An 18,044-nucleotide genomic window follows, 5' to 3' on the forward strand; every position below is an offset into this window, starting at 1 on the left:
GTGTGCTATTCTCTTCACAAGTTGTTTTCTGGGTTTTCATGCTCTTAATATACTGTTCTTGCCATCTTTTTAATTTTTTTTTTTGTTTAAGAGGTCATCCTGAATGATCTCACACATAAATCCTTTAAATGATGGCCTTTAGAAATTCTAGAACCAATTTTGTGATTTTTGGACTTCTAGTCAGAAAGACCTAAATTTGGATTCCCCCTCAAACATTTACTTATTTTGTGACCCTGGTTAAGTCTCTTAACCTCTCCTTCAACCTTATTTTCCTCACATATAAAATTAAGAGGTGATCATAGTACTTTTTACAGTGTTGTTGTAAGGAGAAAATGAGGTGGTGGTTGGGTGTAACATACATATTGATACTGCTTTGTGAACTTTGAAGCACTATTTAAATCTGTTTTTTTTAGTTATAAAAACTAAAATTCTAGGTAAAATAATAACTGCTTAAAATTTATATAGGATTTTACTTTTGTTTACTTTTTCAATTGAGCTTACAGTGATCCTGTGAAAAAGTATTAATATTAATAGCCATTTTTCAGATGAAGGAATTGAGTGTTAAGTAGGAACAATTATTAAATGACAGAGTTTGAATTCACATAGTATGTAAAGTCAGGCAAGACTCTTCTGATACATGAAATTCAGAAATTTATATTATAGTTAGTTGCCTCACAATCATACTAATCTATATTCATTTTCAGATATCACTTTTTTTTTTTTTTTTTTAGGTTTTTGCAAGACAAATGGGGTTAAGTGGCTTGCCCAAGGCCACACAGCTAGGTAATTATTAAGTGTCTGAGGTCGGATTTGAACCCAGGTACTCCTGACTCCAGGGCCGGTGCTTTATCTGCTGCGCCACCTAGCCGCCCCTCAGATATCACTTTTGACCCTTTTATTATTTTATTATCTCTTCTGTTAACTGATTTTTGCAACTATTCTATTTAATAGAATAGGAGACTTGAGGTTTAAATCATAGACCTAATAAATAATATAACCCTGATTCAAACCCAGGTCTTTCTGATTGCAAGTCTTATGCTTTCTATTTCATATTTTATCTGTTCTGAACTTTGTTCAGAAAATATATGAGTTGGTTTATCAAGCTGTTGGAATATTCTACAGCATGTATATTCTGTTTCTCCTAATTCTGTGTTAACTTATGAGATAACTGGGGTGGCTAGGTGGCGCAGCGGATAGCGCACCGGTCCTAGAGACAGGAGTACCTGGGTTCAAATCCGACCTCAGACACTTAATGGTTAACCTAGCTGTGTGGCCTTGGGCAAGCCACTTAACCCCATTTGCCTTGCAAAAATCTAAAAAAAAAACTTATGGGATAACTGACAGTAACTTACTACATAATTCTAGAATGAGCAGAAACTTATTCCATTCAAATATAATTTTAAAAATTAAATTTTTAAATACTTTTTTAATACTTTTAAATACTTTTTAAATACTTTTAAAACTTAAATTTTAAAAAATAAATTTTAAAAAGCCTACATGATCAGCTTTGATAGTTTTCTTAGAAGAAGTAGGAAAATTTCACATAAGATAGACAATTTAATGAACTTTCTGCTTGTATGTACTCTTTGAAACTTCTGCTAAAATCATTTTGGTTTGGATATATACGTATTAGTAGCCACTATGATTTAATCTACCTAAGGAACAGGTGAACCCTGCTGCTTTATTTCATACTTCAGTGGTTAATGGAGGTTATGGGTTGATATAAAAAAAAACTGCACTCAACCCTCATTTTTTTTTTTCAGTGCTGCCTTAACAACTTTCGGAAAAGACTCAAATGCTTCCGATGCGGAGCTGATAAATTTGGTATGTTTGGTTCAGCTGTTTCGAAAACATTCTAGTGTCATGTCCTCTATGGGTTATGTCTTTATTTAAGCTCAGGCACTTCTTTCCCTTACCCTTGCTCCCAAGTCCGATCAGAATATTTCCTTTATTACTCAGATTTAAAACAGTAGCCTCATATACACTCCTAATTTACTATTTGAATTTTAGTGGTAGTATCTGGATGAACTTTTCATAAATTACAAATTAGAGTTTTAAAAAGCAGTCTGGAAGAAATTAGGCCACTATCTTATACATAATAAATTCAAAATGGATATGTGGTCTCCATAGTTTAAAATTGAGAGTATCTTTTTTCATAGTTGGTGGTAAATGGTAAATTCTTCACTAAACAAGTGATGGTAATTATAAAAAGATTTGATTGTGATTATATGAAATTGAAAAGTTGTCATAGCAAAATTCAATTCTGATTAGGGTCTGATAGCATATATAAATATGTGGGTATAGAGATATATGTTTATACATTGACAAAACTATAAAAACAAGCTAACTGCCTAAAAGATAATAGATTGATGGATAAGAACAAACTGAAAAGGAAAGTCAAATTAGTGACCACATAAAAGAATGCTCTAAATCACTGATGGGTACAAATCAAAATAATTCTGAGTTTTCTCTTTACGTTCTGTAAATTGGCCAAGATGGCACTAGCCAGTGATGGAGGAAAGGCTAGCTTATTGATTGGTATATTATGATGGGGCTACGAGTTGGTACATTCATCTTTCTCTTTTTATCTCCCTTCTGTTTCTTATTAAGACTCAGAACAGGAAGTACCATCTGGAACCACAGAATCTGTCCAGTCTGTGGATTACTACTGTGATAGTAAGTCAAAAGTGCTCCCTATTAGAATTTAACTTACGTTTGAGACTTTTTTTTATCTCTACATTACTTTAATGCATAGTAACTTGAATTAAGGACTAATTATAGTTTGTAAGTTTATCTATACAGTTTACAGATGCTACAGCAGGAATATATGTGATACCTTCTTGGAACACCTCAGGGATTTTTTTAAAGTCCTTCCTCATTGAATTTCAGATAAAGGGTACAACTTTGTGGTTTTTACTAGTTCTTAGACCTGTCTAATAAAAATCAAAAATTGAAACATGCTTAACATTTTGTCTTATTTATCTCCTCAGCTATTATTCTTCGAAATATTGCTCCTCATACTGTAGTAGATTCCATAATGACGGCATTGTCTCCATATGCATCATTAGCTGTCAATAACATTCGTCTTATAAAAGACAAACAGACACAACAGAACAGAGGATTTGCATTTGTACAGCTGTCTTCAGCAATGGTGAGAATAATTTTTTAATCTCACACATTAAATTTTAAATGTGAATAATTTCAGTGATAGTTTGCAGTTGGGTGATCAGGGTCTTCTTTTTGGAGATCCCAGCTTAATTAAGCGCATAATAATTTTATAGCAATTAATATACATTTGGTTCTGCCATCTTAAGCAGCCAAAATCTTATTTAATTATTTGATTCAGACTGACTTAATCCTGAGTAGCAACGTAATTTCTTCTTGTTTGATAGGAAAAGGTGTTGAATCTAATGATTTCAAATATATTTATGTACAATGAGTTACTTTCTCCTCCTTTATAGAGCCAGATTTCTTAAATCTTGAGGGGGATCAGCAACTATATCTTGGTTTTATTATTATATTCCCTTTTAGGATGCTTCTCAGCTACTCCAGGTGCTACAAAGTCTTCATCCTCCACTGAAAATCGACGGCAAAACAATTGGAGTTGATTTTGCCAAAAGTGCCAGAAAGTGAGTGGTTTCATGGTCTTTATTTAAAACAGCCCTCTCCTAAATGGATCTTGAGATTCCCCCCCCCCCCCCCCAGTGATTCTTTATCAGTTATACAACAAAGCTGTTAATCTTTTGAGTTAGTGTTTGATGTCCTTTGTTACTAAGCCTATGTGAATAAGAGGTTTTTCTACTCATGGAGCTTATTCTTCACTTGTCCTCATAAGTCAATTTGTGGTTAGTAGAGAATTTTTTGCTTCAGCTGAGGGTAAAAGCAAGAAGGGAAAAATAAAGAAATAAATGGTGCATAGGATCAGGTTTAGGACTGGAAGGGACCTTAAAGAAGTCTTTGTAGCTACCCCCTTTGTTTTACAATGAGGAAACTGAGGCCAAGCAAGACTATGACTAGGCCCTGGATCACATAGTAAGGGGTCTGAGGTGCCAGATTTGAACACAGCTCTTCCTGATTCCAGGACCAGCTGTCTATTATACTATGGCACTGTGTACAAAGGATTCCATTTGATGGTAATCACTAGATTTCCAGAAGTGGACAAGAATAATTATTATAATTACTACAAATTTGCCTGATCTATTGGCATTTTTCATCCTTCAGGTGTTTGGTTAGTTTTTAAATTGTGTGTGTGAGGAGTGTTTATGCATGCATGCATGCATGCATACATACATACATACATGTAGAGTGAATGCCACTATTGTGTTGAAACAAGTGTATAAAGTTCTGACTGATACTTTTGATCAGCTGGCACTAATAGCAGTTAATAACTAGTGTTTTGCAGTTTACTGATTTTTAGACTAGAAATCAGCATGTGGGGACCATCTCTGATTGCCTCATGTGTCTAAGTTAGGGGAGAACGAACCTGAGGTAGATATGAGGGGAAGGTACAGTTTTGTTCATGAGATTTGGTCTTCATGGTTTCAGAGATTTGGTTCTCCCAGATGGTAACCGGGTCAGCGCCTTTTCTGTGGCTAGCACAGCCATTGCTGCAGCTCAGTGGTCATCCACTCAGGTATGAAGGTGGGGAGGGGCCTCTGCTCAAGTTAGTGTTATGGTATTGCCAAAATTTACAGGTAGTAGATTTCCTGTTTTTCTCTATACCTACCTGCATTGGTTGTGATTGGCATACTCTCAAAGAAATTATTAGGGAATGTTTCTTAATTACTTTTGTTTGAAATTTACTAATTTTATATGCATTCCCCTCTCTGCTGAAATTTTGCAGTCTCAAAGTGGAGAAGGTGGCAATATAGACTACAATTACCTCCAGCCAGGTCAAGATGGCTATGCACAGTATGCCCAGGTTAGTAAAATCTTGAGGAATTTAGACTTATTTGGTCTCCAAAGATCTCACAGGAGTTTGCCAACTTTGCCATTTGCATTTTCTTCAGTATTCACAAGATTATCAGCAGTTTTACCAGCAACAAGCGGGGGGAGTGGAGAATGATACATCTACTGTACCAGGTATTATACTTAATTGCATCTTATGCTTTAACAATTGAGGCAATCTCACTGGATTCCTCAGTTATTCAAAGATTATTAGGAATTCTCTCTACCATTCGATGGGTTTTCAGACAAACAAAATATGCATTTCAGAGAAAGAGCCAGATTGCAGTTATATTGCCAAGTTCCAACTAAACACATAGTGGTGTTGTTTAGTTTTGAGTGACCAAGTCTACTTTTGCTTGCCTCTTTAGAAACATTGTCAAAAATTTTTTTGTAAGATCCAGAAACAGTATGACTAGCTCTATGGATAAAGTATAAGCTTATTACTTTTAATTGAGATTATTTAAAAAAAATTAGATGATTAAATCTTAAAGTATGTAAATCTCTCCTTTTTTCTCATCCTTCCTGCTATTCCTTCCCCCCCCCAAAAAAAAACCAACCCAGGCTGTTAATAATATTTAATTGTTAAAGGTTGAAAAATATCTTCTTTGCTTTGAGCATACCAAATGGATCTTTAGTGATAATTAGATAAATAGATAAAAACAGTTGACATATACTGCAGTACAATCCTGGAAGGCAATCTTAAGACATCAAAGAGTAATATTGTTGAATCTTTAACTTATAAATTTGTCCTGAGTTTTCCAGATAACCTAAGTACATTGGCTCTCTAACCAACTATTTTTATTATCAGGGGCAGCAGTGACCACTACTTCAGCAGCTGTAGTATCCCAAAGTCCCCAACTGTATAATCAAACCACCAATCCACCTGGCTCTCCGGTAATCTGTAGTTTTAAATATAGAACTGTTTACTGTCGTGGAAACTTTATTTTGCTGGGCAAATCTTAACCTTTTCTGCTCTGAACCAAGGCTAGTTAAGAGTGCATTGTCTTTGTGTTTTTAACTAGGTTCTCAAGATTTATTTATATTTATATTTATTTATATTTATGCATACTTTGATTTAACTTTTAGGGGAAAGTAACAGTATATTGTTGAAAATTTGCTTTAGGTTATGCTTATAGATTGTAAGAGAAGGTGTATTGGGAAGGTGTATTGATTGCTTTCTTTAAGAGTCTTTGAAACTGACAATTACTGAACCTGCTTTCCTTTTCCAGACTGAGGAAGCCCAACCAAGTACTAGCACTAGCACACAAGCACCAACAACTTCCCCAACAGGTGTCGTTCCTGGTACCAAATACGGTAAGCTTAAAATCCTTAAGAAAGACTTTTACCCACGGGGCTGTTTAGATTTTGTGTTACTTTAGCTTTAATTGTCTGCAGTGAAGTTAAAACCTGAAGGAAACATATGACCTACACAACTGCACAAATGCAGTTTCTTCGCTTGAATTTTTAACCTGTTTGTTATTAGAAACAAAAATTGTTTTAAATTTTTATCTTTACAGCTGTCCCAGACACGTCCACCTACCATTATGATGAATCCTCGGGATATTATTATGATCCAGTAACAGGACTTTATTATGATTCTAACTCTCAGGTAAATGCAGTCTGTTCTAATGTATTTTTATTTTAAATCCATTATCTTCACTTAGATCAATTTATGAGGCATGAAATTAAATATTCTCTGTAGGTGTAAAATCTCTTAGCATACATGGTAAGTAGTATTTAGTACTTTGCATTTAAATTTACTTTTTTTCTATAAACTCAAATTAGTTTCTTCCCTTTGAAACCATTTTAAAACTTCCGTGTTTTTATATACCAGAAAATCTGAAGATTCAATAGACAAAACAGCCTGTCATTCTCACAAGTTCTGCCTGTTGTTAGAAAATAGTGATGAGTATAACTATATCTGAATTTGAAATTTATAGCCAACTTGCTTTTCTAATTGATGGCTAAGAATAATACTTAGAAAAGCCTCCACAGAGCTCTTCTAACAAAGTCCTACCAAGTTTTTTCTTTGTGCCCCCCCCTGCAAAAAAAAACAACAACATGGAGTTGAACTCACAGTACATTCATCTTCCTTTGTGAGAAGCAAGGTTGGTATTAAGCAAGATTTATGGGCATGAAGTATAGTTTTTTGCATGAATGAAATATCAGGAGTAATCTCTAGCTCAACTCCATGGTACACAGTTCCTTCAGTGCAGATCCAGGAACTGTACCGGTCAGGGGAAGCTGACTGTGGGTTTTATATCTGGAAAAACGAACTCTGGTTTGGTCTTCAGGGACTCTGTTGGTTTTGTGCAATACTTAACTTAGGACAGAAGGAACTGAAGGCCTGGATACTGATTTATATTCTGATATTTCCCTCCTTCACTAACTAAGAACCAGCCATAAGATTCCACTTCTCATTTCTAAGCTGATCCTTAACTCTGCCCTGTGTAATCTCCAAATGACTAAGGTGGGAGACAGCACTAGTCTGCTGTTTGGTTCCCTCTTCAGCTTGATGAGTATCCTGCCTTAAAAATAGCCACATCTGGTGAATGATTTGTTTCTTCATGCAGACTGACAGTTCTGCATGTGGACACTAGTATAAGTTTTGGCCATCTTTTATGAATATCTTCCACAAAATCACATTGCTAATTTGAATAATTATTTGACTTGACTAAAATTGTCACTGTTGAGCATTTGAATGTTCTTGCTTTCTAGTACTATTATAATTCCTTGACCCAGCAGTACCTTTACTGGGATGGAGAGAAGGAGACATATGTGCCTGCAGCAGAATGTGTAGCCCAGCAACAAACTGGTCTGCCTTCCACTAAGGAGGGGAAGGAAAAGAAAGAGAAGCCGAAGAGCAAGACGGCCCAGCAGGCAAGGCTTGAACTTTGATGTTTTAAGAGCTGAGGGGGAGTGTAGTGTACATTCTACAGCCTGGGAGGTGGTGGTCACTGCAGATGGTACCTATCTGAGAAGAGGAGACTGGGTTTCAGATTTGGGGGGGGGGGTAAGGTGACTTGCCCAAAGTCCAACAGCTACTTAGTGTCATTTGCAAGATTTTAGACCCAAGTTTATTTCGTTTTCTTGATATTTGCTATTGTCAGGCTTCTTGGCTTGATGTTAAATGATGACTTTTCTTCAGTGTTGTGTAATGTAGTGAGTATCTATATGTTTTATTGATGACAGGTTTTTATGTTTCTTTGCATTAATATTGTGACCATTTAAACTTGCTATAAAGTTTTTTATGTGTCTATTTAAGTTGCTAGTAGTATATATATATATATATATATATATATATATATATATATATACACACGTGTTCACTTTAAAAGATTTCTAGTCTCAGAAAATTAGTAGCATTATTTATCTTAAAGCTCTAATTATATATTTTAGATTGGCAAAAGACCCAACTGTTCTTATTATCAGATAGTTTTTGTAGTGAGAAAAGATTTTAATGATTGATGTGATGCAGAGAAGTTGGTCCTCATTGTCCAGTTACATTTATCACTTTGACTTCAAATCATGTTTTTTACTTTAGATTGCCAAAGACATGGAACGCTGGGCTAAGAGCTTAAATAAACAAAAAGAAAACTTTAAGAATAGCTTCCAGCCTGTCAATTCCTTGAGGGAGGAAGAGAGGAGAGAGTCAGCAGCAGCAGATGCCGGCTTTGCTCTCTTTGAGAAGAAGGTAATGGGGCATTAGTTAGCAACAATGCTTTAAGAAGAATTAGTCACACAAAAACTGTGGGCTCATGGATTTTCATTTCTCTTTTAAGGGAGCTTTGGCTGAAAGACAGCAGCTTATCCCAGAGCTGATGAAAAATGGAGAGGAAGAAAATCCACTCAAAGTAAGAAACAACTTGGCTATATTCTGTTTCCTGTCTCAATTTTGAAGAAGTTTCTTTTATGTGTTTGTAGTAATTTATCTGCTAATTATAGGGCTATATTTAATTTTGATTTGGATGAGTTTTGAAATTTGCCTGTTGGCTAATATATTATTTCAACTGATGGTATCATGCTCAATATAGGATTGATGTATTATCTTTTACAGTTTAAACAACTTATTACATTGAGGACATTTGTTCTTTTTTTTTCCTTATTTTTATTTAAAGTAGTGTGGTTAAATGGCTTGCTCAAGTCAAAGCTAGGCAATTAAGTGTGTGAAACTGGATTTGAACTCAGGTCCTCCTGGCTCCAAGACCGGTGCCTAACTGCCACAAGACATTTGTTCTTACACAGAAGAGCAGAGATACCCTAACTTAAATATTGGCACCTTAAATTTTATCAGGATAATAATTGATAAAAGATTGAATTTTCAGTTGTAAATTATCTTATAATTTTATTTATCTTTAGAAAGATATTATTGAAAGAGAAAACAGTTTGTGCTGGCACTTTGCCACATAGGGTAAGGAATCCTTGCCCTCAAGAGACCTAAAATCTAACTGGTATAAACATATGAAGAGCTGAGAAACTGTTAAATAATAACATACAAAGAATGGAAATAATTAGAGATTATAATATAAGAGTTTACTTGGAACTACAATGGTCTTGTAAAGCTTCATTGAGAAGATTTGTAAAATTAAACCTTAAAGAATACAACAGAATACTATAAATTAATTTAGAAATGAATGGGATCTTGGAAAACATTTGAGTACAACTTTAGTTTGCTGATGAGGAAACTGACACTGATAAAATGAACTTGACTTATTTGGTTTTGATCTTCAGGCTTATGTGATATTGCTTCTTCCTTAAGAGTGAGTTTTAGATAGAGAAGATTGTATCCAAAACTTGAACTGTTCTCACTGAGCCTCAGGCTTTGAAAAAAGTACACTTACTTATAACGTCACTTTTTGCTATTTCTTTTCTAGCGTGGTCTAGTTGCTGCTTATAGTGGTGATAGCGATAATGAGGAAGAATTGATGGAAAGAATTGAAAGTGAAGAAGAAAAACTGACTGATTGGAAGAAAATGGCTTGTCTACTCTGTAGAAGGCAATTTCCCAACAAAGATGCTTTAGTTAGACACCAGCAACTCTCTGATTTACATAAGGTTTGAGTTTGCAATTTTTTAAAAAAATATATCCTATTTTAGGTGCCTAATTTTCCTGGTTTGAGTGGAAATGAGTAGCCGCATTGCATTGTTATTACTTAGGTTATCTAGAAATCATAAAATATCACACATGTGATAATTTTTAAAATCACATCTGAGTTTTCTTTGAATTGTTTTACGCAGCAAAATATGGATATCTATAGACGATCGAGACTGTCTGAGCAAGAATTAGAGGCTTTGGAACTAAGAGAGAGAGAGGTGAGTGAAACAAGTTAGCAGTTCATAACAAGTATTATTTATTACTATAATGCTTTATGGTTTCCGAAAGACTTGATATAGTTCCTCATTTGATCCTCACAATAATCCTCTAAGATAGGAACTAGAGCTGTTCTTATTTCTTCAGTATATAAGGCCCTTGAAGGCAGGAACTTGTTTTGTATAAGGAAAAGTTGTCAAAAACATCAAATGTTTGCCTCAAGGAGATACCAGGTTTTCCATCACTAGACATCTTTTAAGTGGAGGCTGAAGCCACTTATTGGACATACTATTTTTCTAAAATTCCTCTGAGATTCTGATTTTGAAATATTTGAGTATCTTGCCATATTGTAAGATAATTTTTCTAAATTTTTTTTTTTTAAAGGATCATGACCTCAAGGAATTAGGGGCTTTTTGGTTTGTTTTTTTAGGGTTTTTGCAAGGCAAATGGGGTTAAGTGGCTTGCCCAAGGCCACACAGCTAGGTAATTATAAGTGTCTTGAGACCGGATTTGAACCCAGGTACTCCTGACTCCAAGGCTGATGCTTTATCCACTAAGCCACCTAGCCGCCCCCTCCAAGGAATTATTTAACATACTACCTTGGGGATACACGTGTAGCCCCAAACTCCCTTGCTTGACTCCATTCTCTGTTTTATATTAGATCCTAGTTTATAGGCAGATGAGCCAGCTGATTGGGTTCTGAAAAAAGTGTTACTGATTATAAGATTTTTTTTTTTCATTAAAGGCCATTTAAACTTATTTTTCAGGTTTGCTCTAGAAAATCACTTAAATCTTAACTCTCATAAAAGCTTTTTTTTAACAGGGGTAATTGATTATAACAGTTACAATATGGCTTTAGTGATGTGATATATAAGGGAGAAGCTACATTTAGTTTTTTTCAGTGATAAACATTAGTAGCTTTAAATGAATTTAATAGAATTTAAATGTCTGCTTGAGAAATCCAGAGGTAGGCTTAACTGTTGGAAGAATGAAGTTAGTATAGATTTCCAACTGGTTTTCTTTTCCCATATGTAGATGAAGTACCGAGATCGAGCTGCAGAGAGACGAGAGAAATATGGAATTCCAGAACCTCCAGAACCCAAACGAAAGAAGCAGTTTGATGCTGGCACTGTGTATGTATCTTGAAAATTCTACCACATGGAAAATGAAAATTTTTTTCAGTCTATATAACCTTTCCCCCCCCCCCCCCCCCCCATTTTTAGTAATTATGAGCAGCCAACTAAGGACGGCATTGACCATAGTAATATCGGAAATAAAATGCTACAAGCCATGGGATGGCGGGAAGGCTCAGGATTGGGAAGGAAGTGTCAAGGCATCACAGCCCCCATTGAGGTAAGCAGTGGCTTGGTGTTTGGATTGTGATAAAATGTCCAAAGGAATCGTCTCAGCTTGGTTGTCCTGTTGTCTCTCCAAATATGTCTAATCCAGTCAGACAGTTGAGTGCACGAAGTAGTTTTTAGAGCAGATAGTTTGTAGGCATTACATGAAAATTCACTGTTGTCTCCCTGTGATTTTTTTTTTCCCCTCAGTTATTAAGACTAGCCTATCATTTAAAACTTTCACTTCACATTAAACCAGATTCAGGTTTATCTTAGGTTGGGTAAATTTTTTTTTAAGTATTAGTTGTTGTTGGTCTTGCCTAACTAGTTTTACTTATATGTAGTTATTTAAAATATAGTAAGTATCTATATCTATTGAATTATGTTACTTGATTGGTTTAGGGTATAGTCATATCCATAATAAATGATTCCTACAGGTTGTCTATAAGTAGAAAACCAATAGAAATTTTCATTGTCACATTTAGACCTCCTAAAACAAGTGCTGCTGCCCTCACATTTTTCAGGACAAGTGATATAACCTTGCATTTGGAGTGCAGTTTTGAATATGGGTCCTTAGAACCTTCCCTGAATCAAATATTTGCTGAACAGTTACTCTATATGAGGGTTGGTCTGGGGTTTTTTATCCCCTTTATTTTAGTCCTCAAATCTGCCCTAGGTATTAACTGAAAATATTGTCAAGTTCATTAACCTTATAAATTTTCAGCTTGAATGGTCCTATCATGGGAATGAGCTTGGGAAGAGGACACCAGTCTGTGCTGTGGGAATACTTTGCCCTCTTGGTTTATGTCGAGTGCCAGACATCCTTTTTTTGTTTTTCCCTAGGCTCAAGTACGAATGAAAGGAGCTGGCTTGGGAGCAAAAGGCAGCTCCTACGGTGTGTCAACTGCAGACTCTTACAAGGACGCAGTCCGGAAAGCCATGTTTGCCCGGTTCACTGAGATGGAATGAAACGCATCACCTCGATCAGCATCTTTTGTATACTGATAACTGGCAAAGAACTCCACTTCCTCTGCTGAACTGACTGTTACAGCCTGTATCCTTAGGAGCACGGCTAGTGCTGGTCATGGTTTAGGGCAAACCATTCTATTCCCTTGGGGATTTTTCTTCCTCCTCAGAGGTTTTCCCATATGTAGGTTATATGGGCAATAGCCTTCTTTTGTGTTGAAGGGATCATGGGCAGACGTGGGGAGACTCCCTGTCTTTTATATCTTACTGTACATTTCTGTAATTTACTCTATTTTATGTGTGCAGACTGTGTTGTAGTATACTATGCTCCTCTGGTTCTCTGTAGATGTTGAGAGGTGTTAGGTGTGGACGCTGACGTCGCATCTGTTTTGTTGTTGTGCTCTCATTTTGGCAAAAGCCTTGTGTATATTTTGTATAATATACCTTTGTACATACTTTTTGAAGATTTTCAGTATAGTTGCCAATTCTGGCTCCTTTACAAAAGAAGCATCTGGAAAAATAAGCGCAGTGTGTCTTTTTATTCTCACTTGGGTGGGTAGAGCATGTCTGAACAGGCCTGAGGAACAGTAGGATTTTTTTAAAAGTGCTTGACTGATGGTGCCTTTCAGGTTATGGGATTTTTCTTCTCCCCATAGGAGGGGGGGTAATAAGGTTGGGTGGAGTTTGGGGTTTTGTGCCTTCTCTTTCCCACATTTTCTAGTCAGTTGTTTTAAGTTGAAAGTTTCCTTGCAGTGTAGTGGATAGCTCCCTGACCACCTCTTAAGTCTGAATACCCAGCTTTGGGAGCCATCTTGTCATCAATATACCACATGATATTGGGCATCAGGGTCCCCTGACTCCCCCTTTCCACTCTCCAACTCCCACATTTGTGCTCTCATGTGAAACAAGGGAGTGTTCGCTTTAGGGAGTAACTCCAGAGAGTCCAGATTATCAGATGTTCCGTAGTCGGTTTAAAACAAGAGACCCTACCTCCTATTAGACTTAAATGCCTTTTTTAAAGGTGTAATAATAACATTAACTTCCATATTCCCAAAAGATCTACACTCCCTACTTTCCCCTCTTAACCAGTCTGCTTTCTCTGCAGAAGTTGTTAATGGGTGAGTTCCATTGTTATGTTCCAGACCTGACAGTTAATATCTCTCATCAACTGCCTCTCAGCCATCTTGGGACTTGGATATAGGGCACGATTACCTTGCGGGCAGAGCTTGAGAAGGCAGGCTGGCAGGCTGGCTCCCCCGGGCTATGTCAGGATGAAGTCGAGAGACTTAGGCACAGACTGTAACACTTGGGCCGGGGGGGGGGGGGGGGGGGATAGGACATTGCAGAAGCTAAAGGAATTTGGTTTTATCTTTTGGAGTTGTTTTCATAGAGCTGGGAGGAATGTTTTGATTATATGAAATATGCACATAGTTCCCCCACTCTTTATTGTATGTTGGTGTGGTGGGTTATACCCAGTTGAGAAGTATTTCATGAAATACCTAATGTGCTACTTTATTGAGATGCAAAGGTACATTATGTCAAACTATAAGAGATTGGGGGGAGGGGAGAGTAGGATCAAGAAAGGCTTCTTTGTAGATTGTAGGAGCAGGGTTTGAAGAAAATGGATCTTAGGAGATAAAGGTGAGGAATGTGAAGGACAAGGTCAGTTTGGACCCCAGTAAGGAAACCAGTAAAGTCTGATTTTAATGTTCAAAGAAAATCTGGGAGTGTGATCAAGGTGGGGCTCAAGAACTACTTGGGTAGAATTGAGCCCCAAGGGGAATCTTAAATGGAGCCAACATTTGAATCTGCAATGAAGACTGGGGCCAAAAATCTGAGCTGAAAGAACAAGCATTGCCATAGAAGATGGTAGAACAAGTGAGGGGAGTGCCAGCGACTGCGGAGGCTTTTCTTCTCTGTACATACTTGACCTGCCCTCCAAAAGTCACCCCAATGTCACCTCTGAGGCTGGGGTCGGGCTTGCAGGCTACCTTGGGGCCCGCTGTGTTACTAGGTGCAGGAGCACCAGGAGAAGCAGGTGCCGGGAGAGCCTTGGTGGGGGGGGGCAAGAAGCTGCAAAAGGTACTCCACTAAGAAGTTGGGGATGGGGGAGGGCTGATTGTTCCTGCAAGGAGATGGGAGCTGAATGTTCCTGCTGGCAAACACCTGAGTTGCCAGTCACAAGTGGCCTCATTAGACCCATCTGATAGCGTCAGCTTGTGAGGATTCCAGGTGAGTGCTCGCATAATGGGATCTGGGAAACTTAATTATGTGAGCCCAGCTAATCAAAGACTGAAGCTGGAGTCTCCGTTCCCCAAGGGGTTGTTTGAAGGAGCTGGAGCAGCTGAATCCTTGGGGGAGGTGGGGAGGTGAGAAGGCTTGGAAGGTCCAGATGGAGATGCCTCCTCTTGCCCACTCTCACCTAAGGGGAGCATCCAGTGAGCCCTCTGATCCAATCCAGGGCAGACTAGAACCACAGCAGGCAAGCTTGTTGCCTTCCCAGTTACAGGGCCTTGGATGAAGGAAATAATTACGAAGAGGTGTGAACAAAACTAGTTCCCATCACTGCCACTGATTCTGTTAACTAAATGCAAAAGAATAGATTTCCCAGCACTCTCAGTGACCATCACCAACTAAGAGAGCAGATCCAGGGAACTTAACATCTGGACCTAAATCCTAACTGATGAGGCTTATTCAGGTGCTGATTAACAAAGGTACAGCAGGTGGTACCTGAGAAAGAATCTTTGCCACACCCGGCTTGTGGGTCCTGAATTCACTCAGGTCTCTAAAGATGTCCCCTTCTCTCCTAGTGCTTAGACTCACCAGGCCAGGTTAGTCAGCTAATGAGAGGCCCTGAAGTACTGACCCAAGTCTGGGCCAGATGAGGTCCCTTCCCTGGGATCTCTTGCCGTAGGGAAAATGGGTGATTTTGTATATACTCCACTTAATCTGATAATCAGGGCCATTTTAAATCCCTGGTTTAAGCCATTTCTGGAATTGGCTTAGTGGGTAGGGTCAGTTGGGGATGTAGATGGAAACTGGGAGCAGCTGTCCTGGCCACTCTTCAAAGTGTTCTGGTTTCTGGGTCTAACCCTGGATAAGCAGGGAGGCCTCAGATAAGCTCCTGGCCGGGCGGGGGCTGGGTTAGTGCCCCACAGGGTGCCCTGGGCCTTGCCAGCCTGATCCTAGGCAAAAGAGCCATCCTTAGGTGGAAAGGAGGCCTCTTTTTAGGACAACCTTGCACAGAGCAGGGAACTGGAACATGGGAGCTTGGCCACCAGGTGGCAGCACACCATTAAGAATTTGTGACTGGCTCCAGGGGAAATTGGGTGGAGTGGGTGGACCCAGGCTGGAGCTAGTCTACCTCTCTTTAAAAACCTCGGGACTCCATTTAAAAACTGACCCTGATGTTGCATCACCTTGACCCCAAAAGAAAACATAGACCCTAGGCTGCTGATTTGGGGACTTGGTCTCTTCTTTCTTAGGTGGAATCTTGGGGATGGGTACAAACTAGCCAAGGACCAATGGAACAAACGATTTTGTTGACTTGAGTATTGAAGTGATTTGGGCTTCATGAAGATAAGGGAGGTGGGAGCAGAAGTCTTGAGTTGCAATTTTGAAGGAAGGAATCTGAGTCTGGCCCTGCTACTCCCAGTAGATGGTGGTGAGACTGGCCTAGGTGGACCCTCTGGTTCCATTGTGAGGGGAGCACTGGAAATGAGAGTGTGTGCATGCACATTAAGTGCTTGAAATCTCTCGGCAATTCTAACTGGAGGGTAAATAACTTCTCTCCAAGTTTCCCAGCATGGCAATGCTCAGGGTCGATAAAATGCATTTCCACATCTCGCTTCCCCTCACGTGCTGTCTGGCACAAGTATTGACCTTTCACAATCACAGCCTGGCAGAGGCATGCATCAGACCTTGGATCTTTATCTGGAAAGATGAAGGAAGAGTCTTGAGCCAGCTCCTCCCATGGCTGAAAAACTAGTTTTAGGATCAGAATCAAGTGGGCTGCAATACATCCTAGAAGCATCGAAACCTGGAGTGATCTGGCCCCAGACCAGACCTTCCTTGGCTTCCTCTTGGGTACCAGGTTGGACAACTGGGAAGTTCCCTCAAATAACCAGTTCTTTCCTTTCTCCATACTTCTGGAGAAAGTTGAAATGTCTTTTCTTCTTGTCCCCACCTGTATCTTTTTATTAAATAGTATTTTTCCCCAAGTAAAGACAATTTTCAATTGATTTCAGCTGATTAAAGACGATTTTTTTGAAAGATTTTGAGTTCCAAATTATTCTCCTTCCCCAAGATGGCAAACAATCTGATAATAGATTATACATGCTGTGTCTGCAAGCTCTGACTATGGGGTGGGAGAGCAGAAGATGAAGATGCTGATTTCACAAGCAGATCAGGGAAAGACACTTCTCCAAATGTGTCTGGAGTCCAATTGAGCTTTGAGTTGCTAGAGAAAATCTGCATAGATCTTTGTCCTGGTCAGAGGTGGGAAGAGAGCAGATATATGTATGTCTTAAGTGTAGATAATCACTGGGAACCCATATCTATAGTCATGTAGTTGGGTTAGGTCTCTAGCCTTCCCCTGCCTAGCCTGATCCCCTGTTGGAAACCAGGACCTGACTCTTCCATCACCTAGCAAATAGAGAAACATTCTTTTAATCTGTTCCTCTTGGAGGAGGAATTACTTTACCTTTCCCTCTTATTAGCTTGGGGTCACCGACATTAGTGGTAGAGGAAAAACTAAGCCAGAAGACCTAAGTGAAGATTTCTGCCACTTCCCCTTCCTTGGACTCAGTTTTCCCCCCTCTGAAAACTGGGGAGTTGGATTTAATGGTTTCTAAGGTTCCTTCTTTCTCTAAATTCATTGTTTTTCTATGAACTCTAGCACTGATTTCTGTTGTAGCTCATCCTTCCCCTAAGAAAGGATCAGAACTAGGTCTTGTGACCAGATTCAGTGATCTATGGGCAGTGCCACATGAGTCTACGGCCAAATGCTGCTTCCTAGCCTTTAGAGGGACACAGTCCAAGGACCCTGAAATGATGATAGCATTTCTATGGAGCTGTATGGTTTACAAAACACTACAAATATTTCATTTGGTCCTCACCAACAATTCTATGACATAGGTGCTATCACCATTTTACAGATAAATCAAGGACCTGGGTTTTCCTAAGAAACTGCCTCACCTATGTCTCTCCTGTCTTACCCCCCCCCCCCCCCCATGGAGACAAAAACCAAGACCCCAGCTGAGGCTGTATAGGGTCAGCAGAGGAATCCCAGCTCTCGGATCCCAGCCCTACTGCCTCTCTTCAGGGCTGGCCTGCTTGCCATCTGGTGCCTGGAGCCAGTAATCAATCCCCCTGACAACTCCCTCCAAAGCAGCATATGGAATGCTGCCCTCTGTCTGAGGTGGGGGAGTACTTGGAGGAGATCCCTATTAGTGGTCCCTAGATCCAGAGAGGTCAAGGTGC

General features: G+C 38.8%; 1 protein-coding gene across 5 annotated transcripts in view; it reads left to right on the forward strand.

Annotated features, from left to right (window-relative positions):
* Positions 1 to 13,086, forward strand: part of RBM5 (RNA binding motif protein 5) — a 24,524-nt gene extending 11,438 nt beyond the window's left edge. For all 5 annotated transcript variants that reach the window (XM_074197991.1, XM_074197992.1, XM_074197993.1 and 2 more), the window contains exons 8-25: positions 1,764 to 1,824; positions 2,611 to 2,676; positions 2,991 to 3,151; positions 3,532 to 3,629; positions 4,546 to 4,633; positions 4,844 to 4,921; positions 5,010 to 5,082; positions 5,756 to 5,841; positions 6,177 to 6,261; positions 6,465 to 6,556; positions 7,666 to 7,827; positions 8,492 to 8,641; positions 8,730 to 8,801; positions 9,822 to 10,001; positions 10,185 to 10,259; positions 11,293 to 11,390; positions 11,481 to 11,610; positions 12,441 to 13,086. In XM_074197991.1, coding sequence (XP_074054092.1) covers positions 1,764 to 1,824; positions 2,611 to 2,676; positions 2,991 to 3,151; positions 3,532 to 3,629; positions 4,546 to 4,633; positions 4,844 to 4,921; positions 5,010 to 5,082; positions 5,756 to 5,841; positions 6,177 to 6,261; positions 6,465 to 6,556; positions 7,666 to 7,827; positions 8,492 to 8,641; positions 8,730 to 8,801; positions 9,822 to 10,001; positions 10,185 to 10,259; positions 11,293 to 11,390; positions 11,481 to 11,610; positions 12,441 to 12,566 — 1,881 coding nt within the window. In that variant the 3' untranslated portion in view covers positions 12,567 to 13,086. The remainder of the gene's footprint in view (positions 1 to 1,763; positions 1,825 to 2,610; positions 2,677 to 2,990; positions 3,152 to 3,531; positions 3,630 to 4,545; positions 4,634 to 4,843; positions 4,922 to 5,009; positions 5,083 to 5,755; positions 5,842 to 6,176; positions 6,262 to 6,464; positions 6,557 to 7,665; positions 7,828 to 8,491; positions 8,642 to 8,729; positions 8,802 to 9,821; positions 10,002 to 10,184; positions 10,260 to 11,292; positions 11,391 to 11,480; positions 11,611 to 12,440) is intronic.
* Positions 13,087 to 18,044: the final 4,958 nt, after the last annotated feature.

The sequence above is a fragment of the Macrotis lagotis genome, chromosome 8 (assembly GCF_037893015.1).
Source record: "Macrotis lagotis isolate mMagLag1 chromosome 8, bilby.v1.9.chrom.fasta, whole genome shotgun sequence".
Lineage (NCBI taxonomy): Eukaryota > Metazoa > Chordata > Mammalia > Peramelemorphia > Peramelidae > Macrotis > Macrotis lagotis.